Below are 17,630 nucleotides of genomic sequence, written 5' to 3' on the forward strand. Positions count from 1 at the left end.
TTGGTGTATTCCCATCTAACCTGATCACTTTTCACTCTCTTTGCTTACCAAGAATCTATCCACCACAATGCTAAGATTTTAAGACTCTTGTTCTACCACCTTTTGAGAAGCAGAGTTTCATAGACTCACAGCCCTCTGAGAGAAGAAAATTCTCAGCATCTCTTGTCTTAAACTTATGACCTCTTATTTCTTTATTCTTGTACTCTGATCAATTTATAATAACGACATTTGGCATAGTAAATCTCACCACCATGTCTAACCTGACTAACCGATAGAGTCATTTAAATCAGCTCACATTGTAGTTTGTCTTGATTGGAATTAATTATATTTTGAGATGCATTTCTTTTCTGTTCATTGAATGATGGTCTCACTAGCCAGATCAGCATTAATTGCCCATCCCGAATTTCCCAGAGGGCAGTTTGAGTCAGCTATGCGTCTGGCATTGCATGTAGACCAGACCAAGGTAGATTTCCTTCCCTGTTAGACAATAGTGAACGAGATGGGTTTTAATGATGATCAACAGTGATTGTAGGGTTGCCGGTAGGCTAGCTCTTTACTCCAGATATTTTATTGAATTCACGTTTGACCATCTGCCAACATGTAATTTGAACCCATGTCCACAGAGCATTAGCCTAGGGTTCTGGATTGCTAATGACATTAACACTACACCTCTACCTTCCCTTTTTGGGCAGTAAGTGGTTTGGTTGCCTCTTAGCCAGAATGAATGCTCCTAATATAAACGTTATACCTATTTGTCCAATAGGAAGCTGGCTTGTGTATAGAGGGAAACCAAAAGGAACCTTTTGTAGAACTCAATCGAATCTTGGAGGCGCTCAGAGTAAGAGATCTAAGGCCTGCACTGGAGTAAGTCGCAATTTTTTAAAATATTATGCAGTGATTTTTTTAAAATTTTGCCTGAACAAAATTTGTCAAATCAGCCACAAAAACATTTCAGAATTGGCTGTCTTCTTCTTTGCAAAGGCCTGAACTCCTTGTATATGGTAATATATTAAAACAAAGAACTGTGAATGCTGGAAACCTGAAACAAAAACAGAAATTTCTGGGTTGACTTAGCAGCCCTGGTAGCATTTGTGAAGAGAAAACAGAGTTAACATTCTGAAGAAGGGTCACTGCACTCAAAAAGTTGACTCTGTTTTCTCTCCACAAACACGATCAGATTTGTTAAACTCCTTCAGCATTTTCTGTTTTACCCTAGGAAATGGCATTGTCTGACTACTATTATGATATCAAATCATATCTTCATTATCAATCTTCGCTATCAATCATGCAACTCATAGAATCATACAGTACAGATGAGGCTCTTTGGCCCAGCAAGTCTGTGCTGCCAAAATTTAGTTATTGAGTAATACAGAAGCAAAATACTCCTGTGCTGGAAACCTTGAATAAAAGCAGAAAGTAGAAATACACAGTAGGTCAGGAAGCATCTGTGTAAGAGAAGTGTAGTTAGTGTTTGAGGTTACCGCCTGATGAAAGATCAATAATCAAAATATTAACTCTGCCTTCTGTCTCCACAGGTGCTGCCTGACTTGCTGACATTTCCAGCATTTTCTGTTTTTGATAAGTCCTGAAAGTGTCCTCCTTCTAAAAAGTAAATTTTTCTTCAAAAATGAAATACAACTTTACTGAAATTTGAAAGAATGGTGGAAAACATTGAGCTTTTTTAGTTGTTTGGAGTTCTGCGCACTTAAATTTTGCAAGAGTTTTGAAGTTGCGTGGGCACTATTGCTGGCTTTTAATATTCCGTATTTAGGTTCTCTGGCAGCTGTAGTGGGATTTGTACAAACGTATGAATAGTTACTCTAGGCAGCTGGTCAGGAATCCAGTCGCATAGCCACTATATTATGATTTTGTTGGTTTGTAGGGTTTCCTTTAACACATTTGTAAATTTATTTTCCTTCAAGATGGGCAGTTGCAAACCGAGAGATGTTGATGGCACAGAACAGCTCCCTAGAATTCAAACTACACAGATTATATTTTATAAGCCTGTTAATGGGAGGTACAGAGAATCAGAGGGAAGCACTTCAGTATGCCAAGAACTTTCAGCCTTTTGCATTAAATCACCAGAAGGGTAAGCTACATTTTGGCTTGAAAAGTTATACTGTGAGAACCCATGTTTTACAATGTGTTATGATAATATGTTTTCTGTTAGATTTTCTCTCTTCCTCTCCTGTAGACAATTCCACAGGTGTCACTTGTGATCAATTCTTCACCCAAGCTAACATTATTCAATAACAACATGCAATCATGCATGGTGCCTTAACAAAGTAAAATGCTCCGAGGGACTTCGCAGGCATGTTAACAGTTAAAACTTGACACCATGATGGCTTGGAAATATTAGAGCAGGTGACTAAAAATTTGGTCACTGTGGTAGTTTTTGAAGGTGGAATAGAGGAGTGGGGAAGATGAGGGAAGGAATTCCAGAGTCAGGGGGTCTCGGTCACTGAAGGCATAGTTTGTCTGGCAAATGGAATTCAGAGTGCACAAGAGGATAGAATTATTGGAATGCAGAACTCTTGGAAGGTTGTAGAACTGAAGGACATTGTAGAAGTAGGTAGGGATGAGGCAAGAGAAAGTTTTGAAAGCAACTATGAGAATTTTAAAATCCAAGATGTTTCAGCTGCAGACAGATGTACATAGGAACATAAAAGTAGAACAAAAGTAGGCCATTTAGCCCTTTGAGCCTGCTCTGCCATTCAGTATGATTGTGGCTGATCATCCAGTTCAGTACCCCTCTTCCTGTTTTAATCCCTTTATTCCTAAGAAATATATCTAACTCCTTGAAAACATGCAGTGTTTTGGCCTCAACCACCAAGGCAGAGAATTCCATGGGCTTACCACACTCTGGGTGAAAAATTTTTTCCTCATCTCAGTCCGAAATGATTTATCCTTCTTCCTTAGACTTTGACCCCTGGTTCTGGATTCCCTGGTCCTCACGAACATCATAGAACATAGAACATGGAACGGTACAGCACAGTACAGGCCCTTTGGCCCACAATGTTGTGCCGAACTTTTACCCTATTCCTAAGGTCTATCTAACCTCCACCCCTACCTTATACTATCATCCATATGCCTAGCTAATAGCCGCTTAAATGCCCCTAATGAGGCCGACTTCACTACCTTCTCCGGCAATGCATTCCACGCCCCAACCACTCTGAGTTAAGAACCCACCTCTGACGTCTCCCCTATATCTACCTCCACTCACTTTAAAACTGTGCCCCCTCGTAATAGCTACCTCCACCCTAGGAAAAAGTCTCTGGCTGTCTACTCTATCTATACCTCTGATCATTTCGTACACTTCTATCAAGTCACCTCTCATCCTTCGTCGTTCTAAAGGGAAAAGCCCTAGCTGTCTCAACCTTTCCTCATAAGACCTTCCCTCCATTCCAGACAACATCCTGGTAACTCTCCTCTGCACCTTTTCCAACGCTTCCACATTTTTGTTGTAATGAGGTGACCAGAACTGGACACAATACTCCAGACGTGGCCGAACCAGGCTTTTGTATAGCTGGAGCATAACTTCACGGCTCTTGAACTCAATCCCTCTATTAATGAAAGCTAACACACCATACACCGCCTTAACAACTCTATCCACCTGGGTGGAAGCTTTCAGGGAACTGTGGACATGAATCCCAAGATCCCTCTGCTCCTCCACCCTGCCAAGAATCTTTCCATTAACCCTGTATTCCGCTTTCAAATTTGTCCTTCCAGAATGAATCACCTCACACTTTTCAGGGTTAAACTCTATCTGCCACTTCTCAGCCCAACTCTGCATCCTATCAATGTCCCTTTGTAACCTAGAACAGCCCTCCACACTGTCCACAATGCGACCCACCTTCGTATCGTCCGTGAACTTGCTAATCCACTCTTCCACTCCTTCATCCAAATCATTTACAAAAATAACAAAAAGAAGAAGACCCAGAACAGATCCTTGTGGTACACCACTCGTAACTGAGCACCATGTTGAATATTTTCCGTCCACTACCACCCTTTATCTTCTAAGGGTCAGCCAATTCTGAATCCAATCTGCCACATTTCCCCCTATCCCATGCCTCCTTACCTTCTGCATGAGCCTACCATGGGGAACCTTATCAAACGCCTTATTTAAATCCATGTATACCACATCCACTGCTCTACCTTCATCCACGTGTTTGGTCACCTCTTCAAAGAATTCAATAAGGTATGTGAGGCATGATCTACCCCTCATAAATCCATGCTGACTATCACGAATCAAACTGTGCCTTTCCAAGTGATCATAAATCCTATCTCTCAGAACCCTTTCCAATAATTTGCCTACCACTGACGTAAGACTAACTGGCCTGTAATTTCCTGTAATTATCCCTGTTCCCTTTTTTGAACAAGGGAATGACGTTCGCCTCTCTCCAATCTTCCGGCACTATACCCGTGGACAGTGAGGATGAAAAGATCATCGCCAAAGGCCCTGCGATCTCTTCCCTCACTTCCCATAGAATCCTTGGATAAATCCCATCAGGTCCTTGCTGCAGAACATCCTTCCTGCATTTACCCTTACAGAATGGAAGTATTCATGCTCAATTATTAATGAGGAACATTAAAAGGCTATTTGATAGGAGCTGCTGTAGCAGCTGAGCACAATCCTGTTCTCCCCCTGTCTCTCCAAACAGTTCAGTTCCTTCAAGGATGTCCTAAGCAGGACACTGACTAGTTTTATCTTTCCTATTCCAAATAAAACAAATTTAAAAACTTTATATCTCAATCCACAAACCATTCAGAATAAAATTGATGTGTTAACAGTATAAGTAGAGGCAAATGGGTATGATTTGTTGGTCACAGGGAGGCTAGGTTCGAGAGTTGAATATCTAACGGTACTCTGTGTTTTGGAAGGATAGGCATGAAGGAAAAGTATATGGTGAAGCTTAGTTAGTAAAGGAAGAGTTCAGTGCAGTAGTGAGAAATGATATAGATACTGGTGATTGAGGCATAGAATCAGTCTGTGTAGAACTAAGTATTAGTAAGGGAAAGAAGTCCCTGGAGGTGGGTAAACTATAGGGTCCCCAAACAGTACTCCTTCAGTAGGGCACAATATAAACCAGGAAATACTGGGGGCTTGTGAGAAAGGTACGGCAATAATCGTGGGTGATTTTAAAATGCATATAGATTGAATTAGTGAAATTGGTCATGCAGCCTCAAGGGGGAGTTCATTGAATGTATTGGAAATTATTTCTGGAGCAGTGTGTTTTGGAATCAACCCTCAGGGAGCAGACTATTCTGGATTTGGTATTTTGTAATGGGGTGTGATTAATTAATGATCTTATAGTAAAAGATTCTCTAAGGAAGGTGATCATAGGATGCTTGAAATTCAAATTCAGTTTGATGGTGGGAAGCTGGAGTCTCTCACTCGTCTTCTGGAGTTAAACATAGACTCAAGCCCTCATGGACCATGCAGCAAGACTAAAATGTAGAATAGTTGATGAACAGCTGCAGATGATTAAGGAGATATTCAATTCCTTCCAATTAAAGTATATTCCAGCAGAGAAGTGAGATTATATACTGAGGTGGGTGAGGGAAACATCCATGGCTAAGCAACAAAGTTAAAGAGAATGTAAAGGCAAAAGCTAAAGCATATTTTATTGCCAAGGCCAGTGGAAGGCTGGAATATTATGAAACATTTAAAGATAAAGTGCCTCTTTAAAATAGTAAAAGTAAATTATGCAAGATAACTAGCACAAAAAAATAAAAAAAACTGCAAATGCTTCTATACAGGGGAAGAAAGTCCCTGAACTGAATATTGATCCTTGGGGGATGAGACTAGGGTGTTATTAGTGGGGAACACAGAAATGGTGGAGACACTAAATTCATACTTTGGTTCATTTTTCACAGTGGAGGACACTAGTGCCACTTCGATAGTAACAGGTACTCCAGAGTTTAGAGAAAGGGAGGAGCTTTAAAGAATTGTCATTGCTAGGGAAAAAGTACTGAGAAACCTATTGGGATTGATGGCAGACAAGTCTCCAGGGCCTGGAAGCCAACACCCTAGGGTCTTAAAATTGACAAAGAAAATGTAGTGCAGATGCTTCCCTTCCTGGGGCAATTCAGAACAAGAGGTTACAGTTTCAGGATAAGGGGTTGCAAATTCAAAACAGCTGAGGAGAAATTACTTTTCTCAAAGATTGCTAATCAATGAAATTCACTACCCCAGAGTTTCGTGGATGTCTGGGCATAATATGAGGAGATAGACAGATTTCTAATTAACAATGGTTGGAAGGGTTACGAAGTGCTGGCAGAAAAATGGAGTGATGCCAAGATGAGATCAGCCATGATCATATTAAATAGCGAAGCAGGCTCGAGGGGTTGAATTGCCTATTCCTGCTCCTAGTTCTTGTGTTGTATCCTAAAGAATTAAGGAAATTCAAAGTATCTTTATCCTTGCATGTGTTGAAGTCAATTAATTTGGCACACTCTGGGGATTGAACCTGAGACCTCCCTGACCAGTATAATACAATCTACTTAAGAAACGCAGTCAACAAGGAAGACTTATAATTTTGATCTACAACATTACATATTTCATATTGGGATATATTAATTGCCAGTGCCTGTCCTTGAATGCCACAGTGCAGCTCACCCTCAAAGAGATTTGATGGTTTGAGCTGTAGGGAGAGGTTGAGTAGGCTGGGGCTTCTTTCCCTGGAGCGTTGGAAGCTGAGGGGTGACCTTTTGGAGGTTTATAAAATCATGAGGGTCATGTATACAGTGAATAGCCAAGGCTTTTATCCCAGAGTAGGGCAGTCCAAAACTAGACAGCATAGGTTCAAGTTGAGAAGGGAAAGCTTTAAAAGAGATGTGAAGAGCAACTTTTTCACGCAGAGGGTGGTGCACATATGGAATGAGCTGCCAGAGGAGGTGGTGAAGGTGGGTACAATAACAGCATTTAAAAGGCATCTGAATATGAAGGGTTTAGAGGGATTTGGGCCGAATGCTGACAAATGGGAATTGATCAGTTTAGGATATCTGTGCAGGCGATTTGGACCAAAGGGTCTGTTTCCGTACTGTATAACTTTCTGACTCCATTTGTAAGAGGTGAAGAAAGTAGGTATTTTAAATCATTAAGTACAGGATTTACACGGCGTTGCAAATCTATGTAATCATTTCACATGAACAAATTTATTCTGTGGAAGTGTTTTTCTTTATATTTAATTTGAATGTGAAAAGTAGAAAGCCATAAATATTGAGTGTTGGGGTGGAAGGCTATGGAAGAAGGAACAAAATTAAATAATATTTGTAGTAAAGCTGTGCATTTTAAGATCGCAAAAGTATTTTTGGTTTTGAAAGTTGATGCATGTTCCTTTTAGTTGCGAGAGATATGTTCTGATTTTTTGTTTCTTTACAGATATCCAGGTGTTAATGGGAAGCCTTGTTTATTTGAGACAGGGAATAGCAAACTCCCCGTACATGCACCTATTAGATTCTAACCAGTGGGCTGATATCTGTGATATCTTCACCAGGGATGCCTGCTCTCTCCTTGGTCTCTCAGTTGAATCACCACTGAGCGTCAGGTATGAGTAAACATTATTAGATCTGTTTACACAATCATATGTTGAGGTTTCATGCATATTAAGAACTGAACTAAGACTACCTCAGAGAGCCAGCCATGGATGTCTAAGGAAATAAAGGAAAGTATCAGATTGAAAAAAAAACACGTACAAAAAAGCAAAGAGTAGTGGGAAACTAGTAGACTGGGAAATCTTTAAAGGCCAACAGAAAGCCACAAAAAAAGTTATAAAGAAAAGTAAGATAGATTATGAGAGTAAACTAGCTCAGAATATTAAAAACAGGCAGCAAAAGTTTCCATAAATATATAAATCGTAAAAGAGTGGCAAAGGTAAACATTGGTCCTTTAGAGGATGAGAAGGCCAATTTAATAACTGGGAATGAGGAAATAGCCGAGACATTAAACAGTTATTTCGAGTCGGTCTTCACTGTGGAAGACACAAATAACATGCCGAAAACTAATGGCAAGAAGGTTATAGCAAATGATGACCTAGGAACTATCCTTATCACTAAGGAGGCAGTGCTGGGCAAGCTAATGGGGCTAAAGATAGACAAGTCTCCTGGCCCTGATGAAATGCATCCGAGGGTACTAAAAGACGTGATGGGGGAAATAGCAAATGCACTAGTAATTATTTACCAAAATTCACTGGACTCTGGGGTGGTTCCCACAGATTGGAAAACAGCCAATGTGACGCCATTGTTTAAAAAAGGAAGTAGACAAAAAGCAGGTAACTATAGGCCAGTTAGCTTAACTTGGGTAGTGGGGAAAATTGCTTGAATCTATCATTAAGGAAGAAATAGCAAGACATCTGGATATAAATTGTCCCATTGGGAACACCCAGCATGGGTTCATGAAGGGTAGGTCACGTTTAACTAATTTGGTGGAATTCTTTGAGGAAGTTACTTGCATGGTGGACAATGGGGAACCTGTGGATGTGGTGTATCTGGATTTCCAGAAGGCATTTGACAAGGTACCACACCAAAGGCTGCTACACAAGATAAAGTTGCACGGTATTACAGGTAATGTATTGGCATGGATAGAGGATTGGTTGACCAGTAGAAAGCAAAGAGTAGGGGTAAATGGGTGTTTTTCTGGTTGGCGGTCAGTGGCTAGTGGTGTGCCTCAGAGATCAGTGTTGGGACCGCAATTGTTTATAACTTACATTGATGATTTGGAGTTGGGGACTAAGTGTGGTGTGTCAAAAATTGCAGATGACACTAAGGTGAGTGGTAGAGCAAAGTGTGCAGAAGACACTGAAAGTCTGCAGAGGGATATAGATAGTCTAAGTGAGTGGGCAAAGGTCTGGCAGATGGAGTACAATGTTGATAAGTGTGAGGTCATCCATTTCGGTAGGAATAACAGCAAAATGGACTATGTTTTAAATGGTAAAAAATTGCAGCACACTGCTGTGCAGAGGGACTTGGGTGTCTTTGTGCATGAATCGCTAAAAGTAGGATTGCAGGTGCAGCAGGTAATTAAAAAGGCAAATGGAATTTTGTCTGCCACTGCTAGAGGGATGGAGTTTAGAAACAGGGAGGCTATGCTGCAGCTATATAGGGTCCTGGTGAGGCCACACCTGGAGTACTGTGTGCAGTTTTGGTCTCCTTACTTGAGAAGAGATATACTAGCACTGGAGGGGGTGCAGAGGAGATTCACTCGGTTGATTCCAGAGTCGAGAGGGTTGGATTATGAGGAGAGACTGAGTAGGCTGGGATTATACTCATTGGAATTCAGAAGAATGAGGGGAGGTCTTATAGAAAAATATAAGATTATGAAGGGAATAGATAAGGTGGAGGCAGGGAGGTTGTTTCCGATAGCAGGTGAAATTAGGACTAGAGGGCATCAACTCAAAATAAAGGGAAGCAGATGTAGGACTGAGGTCAGGAGGAACTTCTTCACCCAAAGGGTTGTGAATCTGTGGAATTCCTGCCCAGTGAAGTGGTTGAAGCTACCTCGCTGAATGTTTTTAAGGCAAGGCTAGATAAATTTTTGACTTGATAGAGGTGTACAAATTGATCAGAGGTATAGATACAGTAGACAGCCAGAGATTTTTTCCTAGGGTAGAGGTAGCTTTTACGAGGGGACAGAGTTTTAAAGTGAAAGGAGGTAGATATCGGGGCAACGTCAGAGGTAGGTTCTTTACTCGGAGAGTGGTAGGGGCGTGGAATGCATTGCTGGAGAGGGTAGTGGAGTCGGCCTCGTTAGGGGCATTTAAGTGGCTATTAGATAGGCATATGGATGATAGTATAAGGTAGCAGTGGAGGTTAGATAGACCTTTAGGGTAAAAGTTCGGCACAGCATCGTGGGTCGAAGGGCCTGTACTGTGCTGTACTGTTCTATGTTCTATGTTCTATGGAACAGTAAAGGAATTAAGGGTTATGGTAAGTGGGCAGGTAAGTGGAGCTGAGTCTCAAAGAGATCAGCTATGATCTTATTAAATGGCGGGGCAGGCTCGAGGGGCCAGATGGCCTACTCCTCCTAGTTCTTATGTTCTTATGTACCTAAACTGAACTGAACCTAGTTCTAGAGAAGAGTCAACTTGAATTCAAAATGTTAACTGTTTCTCTTTCCATAGATGCTGCTACACCTGTTGAATGTTTCCAGCATTTTCTATTTTTTGACAAACTAATTCTGTCCTTTACACCCAACACGGCATCTTAAGTCCAATCTGAACTAAATTTGATTCCAGGTCCAAAAGAGCAAATATTAGTGTGCAAACCTCTGGGACCTTTGTCATATACTTTGAATGCAGATGATAGCATCGTTAGCTTGGACACTTATTATCCATCCCTAATTGCCCTTGAGAAATGGTGGTGTAATGCTGCCTTAATCTGCTAGAGTCTGTAGTGGATAGGTACACCGCAGAGCTGCTAGAAAGGGAGTTCCAGGATTTCTATTGCTGGTAAGTGAAGGAACAGTGATATTGTTCCAAGTCAGTGATGGTGTTGCTTGGACAGGAACTTTGTATGCTGTTCCTATGCATCTCCTGCCCTTGTCCTTCTAGGTGTTGAGACCATGAGTTAGGAAGGTGCTGTGGAGGAAGTCTTAGTGAGTTGCTGCAGTACATCACTACTTTGATGACGTAGGGAATGAACATTGAAAATGGTGGATGCAGTGCTAATCAAGTGCACTGTATTGTCCTGGATGGTGAAGAGAAGAGTATACCATCACATTCCTGATTTGTGCCTTGCAGATGGTAGACAGGCTTTGGTGAATCAGGAGGTGAGTTACTCACTGGGGAATTCCTAGCCTTTGACCTTCTCTTGTTGTAACAGTATTTATATAGTACGTTCTGTTCACTTCTGAACATTTTCTGTTCAAAGGTAACTGCTAGGAAGTTGAATAGTGGATTATTTATTAATGATAATGCCATTGAATTTCAAGGGCAAATGTTTCTTGTGTGTCACAAATTTTACTTGCTATTTATCAGCCCAGTCCTGATGTTTCATGTGAACACTGGTTGTTTTGTTATCTTGTGAGTGGTGCTGAACATTGTGCAATCATCCATGATCCTCCTGCTTCTGACTTATGTTGCAAGAGAGATCATTGTAGCAGATGGAGAATGTTAGGCCTAGGACACTACCCTGAGGGACCCTGCAATGATGTCCAGAAACAGATGACTGCCTCCAACGACCACAGCCATCTTTGTGCTAGGTGTAACCAGTGGAAAGTTTGCCATGGTTTCCATTGACTTCAGTTTTGTTCTGACTTTTGATGCCATACTCAATCACATGCTGTCTTGATGACAAGGGCAGTCATTTTTCACAGTAATATTACACTTTGCGGTATGTTTTGTGAAATTCTTATGGTTAGTAAAGCATTTGAACTTCCAAATTGTGCTTTGTCAACAATACTGGGAGGTGACTTGTCGAATAAAAAGACTAACAGAATAATAGGACCAAATGGGCACTTTCTGTGCTGTATATCCAACATAATTTTATGCTGTAATTTCAGAAATTGATCCTGATTGTGGTGTTATGTATGGGGAAATACTTTTTATTCACTTGATGGCAGTGTTGTGCCACTTCAAATTCACATATGTAAATTATTCTCCCTGTTGATATGTTCCTAATCTTACTGGCCCTGCCTGAGGAGGCACAAAGGCTGAGTGATCCTTCTCACTTTGAGCAAAAAACTTTTAAGAATGATTCATTTTGGCTACGTTCATGCATCTTAACTGATTTGAGAATTGGAATTTTTGTTTTCTCAGCCAGGGACTATTTTGTTTGTTCAAGAGAGAGTAATCATTTTCTTTTCTCGTTAAAAACTAGAGAAGTCATGACTGAACTATATAATCATTAGTACTTAATCTATCTTACCAGTGTTTGGTCTAAACAGAGCCTTCTACTCAGCAGCTCATGTGTTTTGTAATATTTCAACATCTTTTCAGAATAAAATCTTCAAGATCGCTGGATCTTAATTCTCAAACCTAGTACAATTGAATTTTACTGCTATATTAATGAAATATTTGACATGCTGTACTTTACAATGCCAAATATTATCTTCTGTTTGCAAAAGCTATTGAAAAGCAAATTCACAGTATGTTACATATAATGTTTGAAACGTTTTTGTATTAAATTGATATATGTATCTTAATTTTATTAATAATTATTTGTTCAGTTTTTCAGCAGGGTGCATTGCATTGCCAGCTCTCATTAACATTAAGGCAGTAATCGAGCAGAGACAATGCACCGGAGTATGGAATCAGAAGGATGAGTTGCCAGTGAGTGTGTATTAATGTTTATATTCAGATTGTATGTAAACCTGTGATAGACCCAGACTGTTGATAGAGTTTGGATCAACTTGGGTTCAGCTGCTAGAATTGGCAGCCAAGCTGAAGAATTGCTGTTACTACCTTCTACTGTATGGCAGTTAGATAGTGAAGGATGTATTGTACATGTTATTCAAATCTTTCCAGTTGGGTAATTGCTTGATTATATGATGACTTTTCAAGCTATTTCAAAATTCATTGGAAATGCATTAAATGAGTTGTGTGGAAGAATGGGAAGAAAATCATTAACAGTCAGAAAACTTCTTTCTTATCCCTGTTTCAGTCCAAGTTCAATGTAGAACACCTTGCTGAAGGCCTTAACGTTTTGGTAGCAAGTATTCAAGCAAATTCCTGATATTTTGCACAGAGTCGTGTTCTCATTTTAAAGCCTGGAACCAACGTGTTGAAGCAGCCTTGAATCAGAGACCTGGGGTGCACTGCAGTCTGGATTTCTAAGGCTAACCACTTTATTTTAGCTGAGGACTAATCCACCCATATGGTCCACAAGTAAGTTTATTTAGACCTTCCCACTGTCATGGGAATATGTGGACCTTCCCACAAGCAACATGGAGAGAAAATTTTAGCAACAGGATTGCAAATTTATTTTTAAAAAGGCCAGGAAATAACGTTTAACTTGCACAAGGCCATGGAGCACTACAATTTTGGGCAATTCATTGTAGGAAAGATATAAAAGCAATGGAAAGATACGGTTTAAATTTGCTGTAGATTCACAAAAGCCCTAATGAAAGTCGTTTCACTTTATTGACTGTACAGTGAATTTCTGACAGGACATAGGCTTGGGCCAGCTCAGTACAGTCCTTTTATGGGGAAAATCACAGCCCATGATTCATCCCTGTTTAACATTAAGTTGCTAATGTAGTAGATACAACAATGGCTGTAGTGAGAAATAGAAGTGGTAAACTGCAATTTTCCAATTGTTTTGCTGTGAAGCAATTTTGCATCAAGTGATACAGAGAAGCAGTAATTGAAGTTTAGCAGTTTGAATAGAAATGAGAACTCTTACTAAAGTAGCTGGTGGTTTTGATCCTGATATCCAGGCTGCTAGCTGCAGTGTCTGCACTCACAACTAGTAGAATAGAGAATGGTTGCCTTCTTTTTAATAGTTTATATATACTGAGGAGACACATACAAAACTGCAGTGAGTTGCCTTGAATATTGGGATTGGATTTTATTATTAGGCATGAAATAGAAAAACCTCTTCGAGAGCCTATACTGAACTGAAATTAGGAGTGCTTGTGCCTGAACTGAGAGCTTCCCTAATGCTGATATGACATAACTTGGAATTAGAGGAGAAATAGGTACTCTTAGGTTCTTGTTATTTTGTGGCTGGTGCAACTCACAAGCTTCTATTTTTTAAAAACTAAAATGTCTAGTCTAATTACACAAAACTGTTTATAGGTTGCTTTCTTTTCACTCTTATATAACCTCTTCAGATTACTATTCCTTATCTGCTTTCTTGTATGCAGCTGACTGATTACAAGATTATTATCTTTGCCAAATCACTGCATGGTCTCAACCTCTTCTTACTTTTCTGATCTCCTTTGGTACACACTTCTCAGATACAGATGCAGTTCCAAAAAATTTTCTGCCTAGGCACTTTGTTTTTGCTCTCAAAAATCTTATTAAAATTCTCCTTGGCTGTGTCTTTTCAGTCTGATACAGTCCGTTTCCTACTTCCCCTCTTTCTTAGTCCTAATCATTCCTGAAGCATTGCTTTCTTGCAAGAAAACACCCACCATATGACTGAATGCAATTTTCTCCTAATTTTTTTTTTAGATTGAAGTAGACCTTGGTAAAAAATGTTGGTATCATTCGATCTTTGCCTGTCCAATTCTCCGACAGCAGACTACAGAATCCAATCCACCTATGAAGCTTGTCTGTGGCCACATAATCTCACGAGATGCTCTGAACAAAATGATTAATGGAAGCAAGTAAGTGCTGTCACACAAACCCCTCAGATTTTCTGGATGTTTCAATTCCATGTTTGCATTAATTATCACTCAGAACAAATAGCTAGTAGGTCATCCTTGGTGATTGTTTACAAAATTCCTTCATTACAAAAGAAGTAGGTCATTCAGCTCCTCGTAATCTTGTTTTAGGTTCAATTAGATTATGTTCAATCCAGAAGTCACGACACCAGGTTATAGTCCAACATGTTTATTTGAAATCACAAGCTTTCAAAGCACTGCTCCTTTGTCAGGTGACTTCACCTGATGAAGGAGCAGTACTGCAAAATCTTGTGATTTCAAATTAACATGTTGGACTATAACTTGGTGCCATGTGACTTTGTTCTTCCAAGTCCAACACTGGCACCTCTACATCATGTTCAATCCAGCCAGGGCCGACGGTGGAATTTGAATTCAATAAGAATCTGGAAAAATCTAGCCTAATAATGCCCATGAGTCCATTGTCGATTGTCGGAAAAACTCACCTGTTTCACCAATGCCCTTTAGGGAAGGAAACTGCCATCCTTGCGTGGTCTGGCCTACATGTGACTCCAGACCCACAACAATGTGGCTAACTCTTAACTGCCTGATGGGCAATAAATGCTGGCCTGGCCAGTGACACCCTCATTCTGTGTATGTATTTAAAAAAAAGGATCATGACTGATCTGTACCATTGCTCCACTAAGAACAAGCTCTTATTCACATAGCTTGATACTGTTATTCAAAATAAAAAAACTGGTCTCAATCTTAAGAAATTTCCATTGACCCAGCACCACAGCTTTTAAAAACATGAGAAATGGTGAGCAGTAGTTGACTATATGGCCTACTGAGCCGCCTAGCCATTCAGACTGCTCAACAAATTTAAATTTGATTTGCTGCGTACTACCCATCATGATTTCCTGAGAGACCAGAAATCCATCACTCTTAGTCTTAAAAATATTGAATAATGAAGCATCCACAAATTTTGCGTCATCTCAATTCTAAATAACGGTCTTTCCCAGCCCTGTATCACTTGACCTGAGACTGTGTTCTAGATTTCCAGTGGAGCAGCATAGTGGCTTGGGTTTGATTCCACTCTTGAGTGCGTGGCGTTTGCATATTCTCCACATGTCTATCTGTCAGGGTGATCCAGTTTCCTCCTACAGTCCAAAGATGTGCAGGTTAGGTTAGGTAGATTGGCCATGCTAAATTGCCCATTATGTCAAGGAATGTGCAGGCTAGGTGGATTAGCCATGGAAAATGCAGGGTTACAGGGATAGCATCGTGGGGTGTGTCTGGGTGGGATGTTCTTCAGAGGGTCAGTGTGGACTCAATGAGCCCAATGGCTTGTTTCCACACTATAGGGATTCTGATTTCCCCAGGCAAGGGGTACAACTTCATAATAAGTATCTTCTCAATTCCCTTCAGAATTTTATTTATTTTAATAAAATTACCTCTCAATTTTCTAAACTCCAGGGTAAGATCTTAACTTCATGACTTTTTTTTGAGAGTTCGATACTTTGTTTCCCTTCATATAAAAAAAACACTATCTGATTTCACTCTGAAATGGCCAACTCTACTGTTAAGCTTATGTCGTCTTATTCTGTACACACTCACTAGGCAAAATAATTTATCTAGGTCTGTCAGTGAATAGTTTCACATTGGAAAAAATATTCAATGGATAGTTTAGGAAATATTTAAGAACAATAGATTTATGTTTAACTCGTTTGCTTAGAAATGTCTGAGAGTGGGTAAGTCACCCACAGGTCTGCAGCAGAATTGTGCTTGTTAAACTTTGTCCGGTAGGGTGATCATGAAGGACTGTTTATCTTCCTCTGATTCTTTTAACTGTGATTTTCTAATTAATTCTCATATCTCTTCACTTCCTAGGTTAAAATGCCCGTATTGTCCAATGGAGCAAGCACCAGCTGATGCAAAACAGATCTTCTTTTGAAGATTATTGTGACTGGGGGGGATAGTTTAGGAAGTTTTGAGCAGTGCTGTAGCAATTCATTATTCTGTTGGACTAATGCTTGCTAAGTTACCGATGGTGTGAATATGCCGATGTGTATTTGGGATGGACTAAAGAGGGAAGACTACTGGGTATAAATTGGTTGCAATAGGGCTTTTGAACTCAGCTTGGTCTTGATACTTGATCAAGTGAGTACACCAGCACTCACCATTTCATGCAGTTATTTTATATTGAAACAATACTAGTAGTGCATTTTTAAAACTTAAAATATATGTAATTACCCATGAACAATGTTTTCGTATGGTTCCTCATAGTATCATTGTCATTTCATGGGTTAAATTTGATTTTTTTAAAGTTCAGTGTGATCTTCATTCTTTAAAGAAAATAGAAAAATTGAATGTATGAGTAGACAACTGCCGGTAATGTTTGCATACCTTTCTATGTTGGTTTGATTGAGGTAGCTTTGGTATATTTTCATGTAATTTCTTTCCTGACACAATTTGGCACAAAGCTCAAACATTGAGTGTGCATATATTGAGCTCCCAGGGGCTGATTATTTAAATTTACTGTAAATTTAAAAAGCATTTGCATTGGAAGTGGGCTAGCAGAGTATTGGCATGGGGAAAGGAAACAATGCATGAAGGATAAACATGTATAATTCTGCTTCATGTAGATAAGTTAGTTAGGTGTATGGTACCATGTCCAATACATAATTACAACCTGAAATATAATAGTGAAAATCTTATTAAACAGAAGTTGTATACCAAGCATTTGTGTATTTCATCACTGTTTGAAGTTTACACTGTCATGTTCTATTTAAGAATGGGTTGTTGAAATAGCATTATAACATTTGCTCTAAAGTCTGTTCTCTGTCATATAAATTAATTCAATATTAATGCCTGCATTTTGGAAAAGAGTTCCAAAGTACCCTACTGGCATCATCGTGAGCTTTGTGAATAATGTTGAAATTTAATTAATTTTCTCATGCTCCAGCTTCCTTGTATTCCTCGTATTTTTCATTCATACTGATTGTGTTGTGAACATTGTCATTACACATTATACCCTCGGACAAAGTGCCAGAGTGAGGGAGACATAAGTAAGACTTGTTAGTCCTAAGCAGTAGTATAAAAATGTAACTTACCTTTGCGTAACTACTCCCTGATTGTGCCGCATTTACCAGATTGTCAGTCAGTGCATACAGACACAACACCTCAACAATCTCTGATTACATAGTAAATCTTAAAGAGACTGATCTAATCCAGATGTTACCTCACTATTGACAGGGAGGTGTCGGTGTTGGACTGGGGTGGACAAGGTCAGAAGTCACATGACACCAGGTTATAGTCCAACAGGTTTATTTGAAAACACAAGCTTTTGGAGCTTCACTCTTTCTTC

The 17,630-nt window shown here is 39.7% G+C and overlaps 1 protein-coding gene across 2 annotated transcripts in view; it reads left to right on the plus strand.

Annotated features, from left to right (window-relative positions):
• The window catches only part of LOC109916638 (E3 ubiquitin-protein ligase RMND5A), a 51,390-nt gene extending 34,388 nt beyond the window's left edge, over positions 1-17,002 (plus strand). For both annotated transcript variants that reach the window (XM_048597768.1, XM_048597760.1), the window contains 6 exons: positions 764-864; positions 1,923-2,089; positions 7,385-7,550; positions 12,167-12,269; positions 14,115-14,269; positions 16,154-17,002. In XM_048597768.1, the coding sequence (XP_048453725.1) occupies positions 764-864; positions 1,923-2,089; positions 7,385-7,550; positions 12,167-12,269; positions 14,115-14,269; positions 16,154-16,217 (756 nt within the window). In that variant the 3' untranslated portion in view covers positions 16,218-17,002. The remainder of the gene's footprint in view (positions 1-763; positions 865-1,922; positions 2,090-7,384; positions 7,551-12,166; positions 12,270-14,114; positions 14,270-16,153) is intronic.
• The last annotated feature ends 628 nt before the right edge of the window (positions 17,003-17,630 follow it).

Source organism: Rhincodon typus, chromosome 1 (genome assembly GCF_021869965.1).
Source record: "Rhincodon typus isolate 14 chromosome 1, sRhiTyp1.1, whole genome shotgun sequence".
Taxonomy (NCBI): Eukaryota; Metazoa; Chordata; class Chondrichthyes; order Orectolobiformes; family Rhincodontidae; genus Rhincodon; species Rhincodon typus.